General features: G+C 29.4%; 1 protein-coding gene across 1 annotated transcript; it reads right to left on the minus strand.

The window, feature by feature from the left end:
- Positions 1-8,721: 8,721 nt before the first annotated feature.
- LOC124922792 (transcription factor bHLH130-like) lies at positions 8,722-11,074 on the minus strand. Its single transcript, XM_047463500.1, has 6 exons — positions 10,381-11,074; positions 9,895-10,178; positions 9,495-9,671; positions 9,238-9,303; positions 9,090-9,158; positions 8,722-8,950 (listed from the first exon to the last, which is right to left on the minus strand). Exons 1-6 carry the CDS (start codon positions 10,904-10,906, stop codon positions 8,888-8,890), a joined length of 1,185 nt encoding a protein of 394 aa, XP_047319456.1. The 5' UTR covers positions 10,907-11,074; the 3' UTR covers positions 8,722-8,887.
- Positions 11,075-12,828: the final 1,754 nt, after the last annotated feature.

Genomic DNA, 12,828 nt, shown 5'->3' on the forward strand with positions numbered 1-12,828 from the left:
GGATGGATTGTAGTTTGTGGATGGATTATAGTAGTTTGTGGATGGATTGTAGTTTGTGGATGATTATTGTTTTGAATTAATGATTGTAGTTTTGGGTTTTTGATTATTGATGATTGTGCTTTTTGGTTTTTGGTTATTGATGATTGTGGTTTTATATAGGTAAAATTTTGTAAAAAAAATACGATTATGGTTTAGTAACGGTTAAATAAATTAAAAAACCGTTACTATAAACCTGACTATAACGGTTTAACAAATAAAAAATCGTCACAGAAACAACACAAGTATCTGTAACGGTTTTCGAAGACCGTTACAGATACTTCTGCCTTTCAGTAACGGTTTTAAGCCGGCCAAAGCCGTTACTGTTGTACCTTTGATATCAGTAACGGTTTTTGAAAACCGTTACAGATACTTGTGTTGTTTCTGTGACGGTTTTTAGACGGCTAGAACCGTTACTGTTGTTCCTTAACTATCAGTAACGGTTTTCGAACGCCGTTACTGATACCTGTGAAGTTTCTGTAATGTAATTTTTAGTAACGATTGGTAACGGTTTTATTTGCCGTTACAATTATGTTTCAGTAACGGCGTTCGATACTTTCAGTAACGGTTTTCGCCCTTACTAATACCATTTTTTCTAGACAAATATTCTTTATGTATTTGTTGTAAATAAAACTCTAAATAAGACCATATATTTATATTAACATAATTTTACAATATAAAACAGTTAGGGTTTTATTTTATTAATTGCACCACGAGCCTAGGCCTAGACCCTGATCAAAACTCATTTAGGTCACCATAATCTAACAAGTTACTCGACCGTAAAGCTCATGAGTTCATAGTTAAGTTCAAAACAAATTTGAAATGAAACGCTCTATTACCATAGAATTCAAAACCGTAAAGAAAATCGACTTTAAGCCCAACACAAAGAAATGAAAGTTAAATAAAACTCAAATTTGTGCCGTAGAATGATTTCTTTAAGGGTACCTTGATTACATGAAGAAACTAATTGGAAGCATCTAAACGAATGTAATGCCTTCAACTATTGTAAAAATGTTTCTAATTGTCAATTCTAGATTTTTTATTATAATTTTTCTCATAATTTCTATGTAAGAACTCACATTCCTAAGATAGTGTTGAAACGGAAATATGAGATATGACATAAACAATAAAGAAATACAAATATTTAACGTGGTTCACCAAGATAAAACTTGGTTACGTCTACTAGAAAGAGAGAATATTATTGAAAATCAGAACATAGATTACATCATGACAGTCTAGGGTTATGACACAAGTTTATATAACACGCGGTCCCCAAAACCCTTAATAAATACATAATTGGGACTAGAAATGATGCTCTAAATGAAAAACTTCTGTTTTCTAAAATGTCCAACTACACATTTAATAAGTTTCAACTAGGTCAACACAAATATCTTGACAAAGAGTCTCAAAAATAATTTCACAATATTCCTAGTTATATTACCATGACAAAAGACCAAATTTGCTTTTGTGTTAATCTTATTTCCTTATATCAAGATTATACTCTAAAATATATATATTTTTTTTATTCATTATTCTCTTTTGTTGTAACAAACAATTCAAGTTTAGTCAATAAAATATATATCTTGACTTGAATTCTCTCAAATGCCCTTAGATGCATTAGTCAATGCTTAGATATTATATCTCATCTTTCTTTGATCCAGAGTTGTCCTAAGACAACTTTATAGATGCATTAGTCAATGTCAAATGACTCTGATGCATTAGTCAATGGCAGATTACTTAGATGCATTGGTCAATGTGAGATGACCTAATTGTTGAGATTGCCCAAATGCATTAGTCAATATCAGATGGCTCAGATGCATTGGACAATGCTCATATGTATTACTCAATACTAGAGATGACTCACATGCATTAGTCAATACATCAATGTCAAATGAATCAGATGCATTAGTCATTAGTCAATGTCGAATTACCTAGATGAATTAGTCAATGAGAGATAACCTAGATGTCGATATTACCTAGATGCATTAGTCAATATTAGATGACCCATATGCATTAGTCAATGCCCATATGTATTACACAATGTCAAAGATGACTCATATGCATTAGTCAATACTGAAACAACCTAGATACATTAGTTAATGCGAGAGAGGACCTATATGCATTAGTCAATGCTGAAACGGCCCAAATGCCTTAGTTAGATGATTTAGATGCATTAGTTAATGTATGATGACTCAGATATTCTATCGTCTCTTTTAGATTTAGAGTTGTCTTAAAGACAACTTAACAACTTTTTTTTTGTTAACTCAAATATTAAGTCTAGAAACCCATGATATTTATTTTTTGAAAATCACATATTTTGACACTAAAAAAATAATCACCATTTATTTATAAGATTAATAAGTCTTTTAATAAGTCTAGAAACCCATGATATTTATTTTTTGAAAATCACATATTTTGACACTAAAAAAATAATCACCATTTATTTATAAGATTAATAAGTCTTTTATTATTAAAGTCGATGAAAATGATGTGATTTTATATTCTTTAATTTAACTTTTTAATCTTTAGTTTCTCTATTCTTAATCAAATATGTTGATAAATTGAAATAAATTGTATGGGTGAAAACACACTCCGATATGTAGTGAAGACCTATTCATAATGATGTTTTTTTTTTAATATTTGTTTAATTTTGAATATCCCAAATTCTGGATCTGTATAATTTTTTTCTTCTGAATTGTCTATTTACATGTTCCAACTCTATATAGATAACTATTGAGATTAATATAATATAAGTTTAAGACGTAATCCTAATATACTTATTTATTATTCGGTCCAAAAACAAAATATAAAATATTATTTTTGTTTTTACACAAATATGTTCTTATACTTGTTATAAATGTCTAAAACTCTAAATAAGTCATAAATTTTATATTTAAATAAATCATTTTAATTAAACTTAATTTTTATTATAAAAATAATTAATATTCAATTACTAAATAATATATGTAATCAAATGTTAAAATTAATTTTAACAATAAACATAATTATATTAATTAGTCCTTAGAATTTGTACTATGATAAAAAAAAATAACTATATATTTTAATTAGGCAATAATTAATTAATTTTACCAATATATGCCATCTTAGACATACATGGTATAACATTAATTATACCTAGATTACAAATATATTATTTTACACAATTTTTATCCTTTGATGTAGTCATGGATGTGTATTCTCACATAAAGTAGTTTCTCAAGGAGAAGACATTTTCCCGAACAACTCACAAACTGACCACGTCTTAAACTAAGCATCGAAATAATGATACTTATGTGTCCATGTGAACCCTCATAATCTTAAGAATAAAATGATAGTCCAATTGAATGTACTATCAAACAGGAAATAACTGCGGATGAAACAAGCCGAAAAAGACGTCTAATCCAATACATCTACTAATGTAGTGAACAATAGAAGTGAATAATAGATCTCTAGACGTGGAATATCGTTTCGTGTTGGATCTTCGTTTTGCAATTCATTTACAACGAAAAACCAATAACACGATTTAGTTTCTCAAACAATTAAAAAAACTTAGAAAAAAAATGAACATTACATTGTTCTCAAACAAATAACATAATAATCTAGCACGACAATAGAAAACTATAACTTGGCCTCAAGAAGATCCTTCTCAAAATAGGAGTTGCTAGAGAGATAGGCGGCGTGTAGACAAATATGCTTATTTGAGTTTAGCATTACCAAAACACATATTTAAAGGTATTTTTAGGGTTTTCTTTTCCAGTAAGAGTGTGATCCTAATTCGGCCCAACTCAAAGCGCATGGGCCTTGCTTGCACAAATCTGTATGCACATAATTCCCTTAACCCTATTCTTTTATCCTTATTTTTTATATGATTTATCATTTGTTTTCGTAAATTTGAACTTTTGAATTTTTTGAATATTGTTAGTTTTCATATCACCTCTTTGACATTAATTATTTATTCCTAAAATTGCACTCATTTCTATTCTTAATGGGTTAATAACTTATTTCTATTTCAAGAAATCTAAAAATAAAATAAAATTCCACAGAGGAAAACATATTTTATATAAGACTTAGTGAAGTTAGATTATACTCATTTTGTGCCTTTTTTTTCTTATTTATTTTCTATTAATGTTTTAATTTGCATAAACATTGTTAGAGTAATTCATTCCAATAAATAACCTATTATGTTCTATCTTTGTATGGCATTAAAAAATTTTGTCCATAGACATATTTATGTGTGAGTATGACATTTGTTTTTGCTAGTGGCTTTATATTTACTAGAATATAGCCCGTGCATTTGCACGAAAAATAATATAAAAACTAAGAAAAAACATTATGTTAGAAATGTGACATTATAATTTAATTCAATATTTTTTTATCTAATTATTAAAAAATATGACAAAATTTACATTTCTCCACCCGTTTTATTTTAAATTGTTTTGAATTGATAATTTAACTCAATATATTTTTTTATCTAATTATTAAAAAAATATGACAAAACTTACATTTATCCACTCGTTTTATTTAAAATTGTTTTATTATTTTTTTAATCCTACCCAAAATCATGTAAATTGAAAACATTTATTAGATGGAAATAAAAGTAGTTTCTATAAAACAAATATTCAAACATTGAATTTTGGATCAAATTACCAATTAAATATAAAGTTCTACTGAGTCTAATATTACTTATTATTATATACTTATTTGAAAAAATAAGAATATTAAAAAAAATCATCTAACCAATTCATTTAAGTTTTTATATTTTTTATATCTATAATGATTTTGATTATTTAATAACCAAATTCAAGGGTGCATTCTTAAACATTCGATTAGACCTTTAGGCATAAACCCTTAGGTTTTTAATCACCAATATTTGTGTTACTCAAGCCGATATTTCTTCTATGGATGAACCCGTTTCTGCTTTTACCAATGTTCGCGCACTCACATATAATAATTACTTATTTTAGAGAGATTTGAACTTTTATCTTTAGTGTGAAATATTAACACTTTAACTGCTAGACCACTTATGATTGTTGAAAAATTTTTATGTATGCATATATATTTTGTAAGTTAGATTTTGAATAATTATATAAATTATCTACTGGGGTGTAATATTACTTATTATTATATACTTATTTAAAAAAGTAAAAATATTTAAAAATTCAACTAACCAATTCATTTGATTTTTATATTTATAATGATTTTGATTATTTAAGAAACTTAAATGAATTGGTTAATTGATTTTTTTTAATATTTTTATTTTTTCAAATAAGTATATAACAATAAGTAATATTAGACCCCATTAAATAATTTATATAATTATTCAAAATCTAATTTACAAAATATATATATACATACACAAAATTATAAAATTACTAGAAATATTCTTGTGCGATGTACACGGATAAAAATATAAATAAAATAAATTTAATAAAAATAATAATAATAATATGTATTCAATGTTTAAAATTCTTAATAAATCACGAATACTATATTAAAATAAAAAATAGAACGCTCTCATTACACATTTTAAAACAACTTATTTTCTCACATATCTCATCACATATTTTTTCCGAATGAATCTCTAATCTCATGACCTTACACTTTCACTTTGGTCAATCAAATATTTGATTCGTATTTTTTAATATTTAACATCTTGAACTCACACTTTGGTCAATCAAATATTTGATTCATATTTTTTTAACAATTTTAAAACCAATAACTATTACCATGTTTTTTCTGCTTTATTTAGTTATTGTACAATCCAGTAAATTTTTATTATCACTATTTCCACTCTCTTGTAGTGTTTCAATCCCCTTAGGTTTCATTCATAAACTACTCAGGAGGGTTTCAGAGAAATCGATCTGAAATGATTCGTCCAAACCCGTGTCTAAGGATCTGTACATTTCTCTATTACCTTCAAGCTTTTTTTCTCAAGAATCTGGTATTTCTTTCTTCATTTCGTAGATGTTCTCTTCTTTATCGTTATATCTATTGATTCGACCTATTTTTTATAGATTCGTGTCCATCAAATGTGTTTTTTACCTGAATAGTTCTAGATTTGGGATTCTATTATGTGTTTATCACTCGGATCTTTGTCTACGATGGTTAATATTATGCAGATCTGTTTTTTATAATTAATCGTTCTGATTATAAATGTTAAGTCTTGGATTGTTTTGAATATGTTTTAAATATGTTTTGATATATATGAACAGGAGATCTAGATCCTCCTAGTTCGTTCTAGGGTTTTCTCTCTCCGTTCGCATGAACGGTAGGAAGTATAGCTCATTCCACGTAGAAACTACCTCTTCTCAGCCTCCAATCCATATACGCTTCTTGTAGGTTCCTGTAATGAACGAACGTAAGTCTCTCGAGGTTACAGATGATTCTTCACCTATCTTATTCATCATCAGATCTATAGTTATCGCCTTCAATCAAGTATACATACAAATTCATTTTCAGATCTATAGTTATCGCGAGCCATACTGGTGTTATCTTAAATATCATACTGATAATATGCAGATCAAGCTAAGTCAGAGGAACCTCAGCTAACATCGTCTGCTTCAAATGCTTTAGCTCTCACAAGTACTGACCACTTATTTTGATTTTCATACCATGTTTAGAAGTTCACGAGGGAACTTAGACTTTTTGTTATAGGAGACATGTTGAATATAGTTATGAGATAATTGGTGACGGTTATTTTGTTCACTTTTATCTTGAGTATTCACTGTTAGGTTTAGGTAGGCATACGATGTGCACATTCTTGTTAATTGTGTGGATCATTACAATTACTGTATTTTTTTAATCATTGTTTGTATATGGACTTTATGAACAGAGTTTCCATGGAAATAATTAGGAGTTATGTTTTCTTTCTATGTGCTCCCAACTCTTATTCAGAAGTTACTTAAAAAACAACTTATTACATAGACAGCATCACTTGCTTACTCTAGCTTTTCAAATGTGTATCAAACTACTTTCGATTGTTGAATGCGTTCAGATGAGTTCAGCTTAAGTTTGTTCTGGTAGATTATGTGAAATGTGGGTTTTATTGTGCTTAGCATGGTCTAAATCAAACCAGGAAGATAGTTAATGAGAACGATATTGATGAATTCGCGTGAAGTGGAAATGGGCACTAGAAGACCTCTCATTCTCCAAATGGTTTGTTATTTTTAAAAAACAACTTTATTTATTGTTTTCGTGTATCAAACATTTTGTACTAGTGAATCCTTTTTAGTTTATTTGTTGGATTTATATATGGAATTGATAGATTTTTTCAATTACGTTGAAGGATGCAGAATGTTAAAGACTTTCTTGCTAAAAGAACAAAATTTTAATAATAAAAAAAAAAATTCTAATGAAAGTGGCGATTGGTTAACCAATCGTTATTAAGTAGTGGTGATTGGTTATAGTCCTATAGGCTATAACGATTGGTTATCTACCAATTGTCGTTGCCAATTAAAGCAATTGCTAGAAGACTTCTGCCGATTGAGAGCGATTGGTATATGACCAATCGCTATAGGCCTATAGCGATTGGTTTGGAAGTTAATAACGATTGGTTTGGAAGTTAAAGCGATTGATTTACCAATCGCTATAAGGTCTTTTATTACTAGTGAAACCACATCTCAATCACACTTGGTTAAAAGTTGTATTTGTTTTGTTAAGTTGAAAATTCGAAACATACATATAACATTTTTTATTTTATTTTTAACCGTTTTAAGTTTATGAGCAGGTCAACCCACAATCCGAACCAAGTATTCATTTACTCTCACGTATATATCCAAATTAACCACAGCTCTCGACCCGACAATCCGGATACTTTTGAAATTAAGCATTATTATTTATATGTCCTTAGCTCAACAATCTTCCCGGAACGACACAGTGCTTAGAGGCAGTAACGACATGAAAACTATGGGATCATTAGCCATGAGAGACAAGGAAAATAGACCATAAAAATAAAAAGAAAAAAAAATATAACACCAACAAATTTGATTTCTAAATTATTGTGTTAAAATTTAAACAACTAAACTATAATAACAGTTAAAATAATACAAATTTATGTAATAAAAAGAAAAAATATAACTACTAAATTAAATTTTTTTTTTTTTTTGTTCGTTTAGGGAATCCCATTTGTTCGATCAAAATTTTAAAAAAATATATAAAACGAGTTGATGACTAAAACGATTTTTTAGTTTCATATAAATCTTCAAAAGTTATAATGGTTTTTGACCTTATCAAATATATTTGAATCAAAAAAAAATTATCGGTTAAATTTATTAATGTAAGGAAATTTTGATAAGTAATATTTCCACTTTTTCTTTAAGTTTGTAACATATCTAAATTATATTATTCTGCAAAAAATATTCCCATTACTTATCACTTTATTTTATTATTATTTTATTAAAATACTTGTATTAATATAATTACTTCTAAAATGATCATCAATATATCCAACCCTACTCTATTTTAAAACTGATTTTTATCAATAACTCAGTCACAAATTCATCTAAATTAAAATGTAAAAATAATTCAATAAATTGAAAGATTCTTGTAAAAAAATATTAGTTACACTCACAAGATAAAAATGAATCTACTATTTTACCTATCCAAACTTTGTCCAATTTTTTTTCAAAATTTTAAAATCTTCCCGATTGTACCCCAAAACTAACTCACCCTTCAAACCCCTAGTGGATTATTATTATTATTATTATTATTATAAGCCCTACATGGGAAGAAGAAGAATAAAAACAAAAGTGAAGACTACATCATCTTTATTACATTTAGGACCACATGCATCATATTGGACCATCTTTCAATTACCATTGGATTTGGTTCTTTCAATTATAAGACATATCTTTTAGTTATACACCGATTTCTCGCCAACACAACACGAGCATCTTTCCCGAATCTCCGTCAGAGTCTGCAAACAACACGCATCTTAGTCGGAGATAATGTTCATAAATTTAGTATTTTTGAAAATGATCCGGTCATGAAGTCTCGAACAATGTACATTAGTCACAGAAATTTAGTGTTTCCAAATGATTTCTTTCGGGTATTACCTGAACTTGCTTCTGAAGGTCTTTAATATATCCAACCGCTAATTCTAGCATATCTGCTGTGTTGGTTTGCTACAAAATTTGCCGAAAAAAACAGAAAAACAGTTAGCTCCTTTGATTAAACCAAGAAACCTAAGACAAAATTAACTACCTTATCCATATTTGGAAACAATTCCTGCAATTTCCTCATTCTTTCACTAATTCTTGTTCTTCTCATCTGAAGAACAAACATAATCCCAAAACAAACTTCAAAACAATTTTAATACCTGCCATGTCAGCAAGAGACTATGATGTGTCATCATCCCAGTCAGGCTGCCACATCAACATCTTTTGCTGACATGGCAAATGGACTTACTCATTCTTTATCATTAATCTATAGTAATTGATGAAATTAGATGGTTTTCATACCCTCTCGGCAATGCTTCTAGGATGGGTGGCACAGCCACGTTTGGCTCGGATCTTACATGGGACAGAATCGTGCTGGAAATGTAAGAACTTCTCAACAACTGCCATTTCCGCATAAGTTTTGGGCAAGCTCAAATGATGAGTCAAACTAGTAGAGTATTTTCTTGCTTCATCATCATGCTAGAAAAAAGAAAGGAAATTCTAATTACCTTAAAAGGAAACATCAATTTTCTTTTTTAGATTAGGTTCTCTTCCTTGAAGAAGACTTCAATCAATGTGGTTGAAGAATCAAACTTCCAAGTGCAGAAATTATGAAGAATGACAATCATGTCAGAAGATGTTTGTTGTTCAAAATGATTCAATTTAATTGAGTCAAGAAACACAGACATTGTGTAGCATATACCTGATTTAGTGGTGAATAGGAACCCGAGAATTTTTCAAGATCATCATCTCTGCTTCTTTTTATCCCGGTTAAGCTAGTTGTTGAGTTATCCCAAGCATCATCGAGTCGTCCAGGTATGTAATAACTGTTCTTATCATGATCATCATTTCCCATTTGTTCATTCTCTGTAATACTAGGGCATGAGTCTTCATTTCCATTTTCAGCAATCTGAGGCATGAATCTGGAGGAAGATGATAGCCCTGAGGAGAAGCTAGTGCTTCTCATATCCTTCATCAAAGCAAATCCTGTATTCAAACAGATTAGGGTTTCAAGGGGAGATTTGACTTTCAATGCAAACCCTAAGATTAGGGTAATTCATACATTTAAACACAACTTTCCTTTTCCCTCGTATGTTCTTTCTTCCTGCCCTAGAAGTCAGATTTCTAAACGTAGAGAACTAATTCATTTCACTTCAAGTTTTAATCATGTAGGAAAAGCAATAATTACCATTCTCAACGGAGAGATTCGAGAAAATCCCCGCCGGAGAACTGCTCTGTCTCACGAGATTCGATTTCACCTTGCTTATAGTAGAATTTCCTGAATTCTGTCGACTAGTCGTCTTCCTCGATCCTATCTTAGAGTATCCATTCTGAAGCGGTAATGGCGGTTTGGAAATCGCCGTCTCGTTCTTCACATCAACAGGAAACTGCAACTTCAGTGAGTCTGAGACTGACGCAGAGGAATCCGTAACCATGAATCCGGTAAACATGGCATCGTCGGATTCATTTGAGTTTAGAAAATCCTCGCAGCAAGCTTCGACTCCGCCGCTGCTGTCAAGGAGGCTTGCGAAGAACGAGCTTGGAGCCGATCGATACCGCATTAATCCGGAGCTAGGTTGATCCTGATGACGATTAGATGAATCTCCATTTTTAGTGAAAGCGGCAGAGAACTGGTGACTCGAATCTCTTAAAATTGTCTGGGAACAACCAACGCCATACATATCTGAGTTTGGTGTTCTTCTAATCAAAATCATAAAGCGATAGAATTCAAAAGTTCATCAGTGGTTCTGAATCAATTGATTGATTGATTGTTTGTATGTATGTAATTCAGTGAAATTGCAAAGGAAGAAGAAGAAGAATGGGACAGCTAAATGTGGCAGGTTTGCTTAGGAGGGAGGATTTGATTGAATTGAAAAAGTTGATTTTATGAGAATACCCTCCCTCCTTTTATTCTCTTTTATCACGAAAACCCCACCCCACTCTATTGTGGTCCGTGAGGACCATCATCACAATTGGATCTTGTTTGAATGGTGTTATTTTTGGTAATTTTTGTTTAGTAAGACACTTGGGTCGGCAATTTCTGACCCGACATAAAAATACGATTCGAAAACGAAAAAATCATGTTAGAGTCAGGTATTTTTTGGTTCGGAGCAAAATCAGGTCGACATGTTTAATATGATAAATAAAAAGATTAAAATTGGGTCGACATGTTTAATATGATTAATAAAAAGATCAAAATTGGGTCGACCTTAAATGGCTCAAAGTTATTAAAGCCTAGCGGCAGTAAGAAATGGATACTAACCCTAAGTTCTTTGGTTTGAACAAGTCAGACGACAAGTTTTACGCCTAATTAAATGTGTTTGTGGGTTACGTACTTAATTCTTTGTCCTATTTTTTTTTAAATGACTCAAAGTAAACTTTTCAACCAGTTTATAATTTTTTTGGGTAAATATTTGTGTTTGTCATTTCATACTCACTTAATATTTTTTTAAGATTTTCTAGATAGGTGATTTAGCTTTATTTTTATTTTGTGTTGATCTCATTTTAATATGAAATAGAGATACAATATTAATTAAATAAGGTTAAATTGGTTTGGGTTTAAGTCAAGTCAGATCAATCAAGTCGAATTCAGGTCAATTACAAATAAATAAATTAAGTTTGGGTTAGAGATTTTGATCCGAATGACTAAACAAATCAGGTTCAGATTAATACCGTTCAACTCGTTAACCTGTCAACCCGAATCCACTAATTCGAACTCAACCTGAATTATCAACCTAAATTTGAATACCCGAAGGTATTTTAAGTTAAAATTAAACTCGTAAAATTTCACATCACTATTACCCTTGCTATTTTACCCTTGCTATTTTAGTGAATTGACTTCTTATAAAGGTTAACAAAATAATTTATTAACATCATTTTTTGTTTTGTTTATATGGACAATACAAATAATTTCTGAAAATTACATTCAAATTATAAATTGAATATATCCTATACAATTTTTTAAAATAAAAAGACCAAAGTCATGGTTATCTACTTCATGAAGATATAAAGATTATTGTTTTTTAGTATTATGCAATAGAGTTCATCTTTATCTTTTACTAGCTATCCTTTACAAAATCTTTTATTGGGAGGACCACAACTACTTTTTTTTAGATTATTTATTATTATTATTTTAGGGCATTTTAATAAACAAATAAAGATGATAATTTTTAGTGATTAGGTGAAACCTTATCTTTAATATATTTGTTATATTTTTCAGGGTACTTATTTTAAATGAATATTTGAATTTAACAATTAAAAGTTTTGGACATTGGAAAACTTTCAACAACATTAATTAAAACTTTATCTTGTAGAACATTAAAGCTTATATGAATAAGTGATTTTATATATAAAAAAGGAACAACCCGATTACTTTTATACATCAACCACTCATTTTTTTATAATCAATAGAGAAAGTGTCTTGTTCTTTTCAAAGCATGCTTGGGGGTTCAAAGTAAACATTGGTAAATCCAAGATTCTCTACCATTTTTTAATATTGACAGTATCTTGAGGTGGAAACTTTTCCTAGTTATAAGAAAAATAAATATAAGTGAAATTAGTTATATAAAACTTTATACTCCGTCATAAATTAAGAATTTTTTTTTTCATCGTCAACCTACACGTTTCTAGATTGACA

Source organism: Impatiens glandulifera, chromosome 1 (genome assembly GCF_907164915.1).
Source record: "Impatiens glandulifera chromosome 1, dImpGla2.1, whole genome shotgun sequence".
NCBI classification, from domain to species: Eukaryota; Viridiplantae; Streptophyta; class Magnoliopsida; order Ericales; family Balsaminaceae; genus Impatiens; species Impatiens glandulifera.

What these genes read in the sequence shown, in the direction of transcription:
- LOC124922792 (XM_047463500.1), bottom strand. Translation starts at nt 10,906, where the DNA reads ATGATTTTGATTAGAAGAACACCAAACTCAGATATGTATGGCGTTGGT. An exon ending in CCTATTCACCACTAAATCAG is followed by an intron (nt 9,672 to 9,894) that starts GTATATGCTACA and finishes TCTTTTTTCTAG; the next exon opens with CATGATGATGAAGCAAGAAA. An exon ending in CTAGAAGCATTGCCGAGAGG is followed by an intron (nt 9,304 to 9,494) that starts GTATGAAAACCA and finishes TTTGTTCTTCAG; the next exon opens with ATGAGAAGAACAAGAATTAG.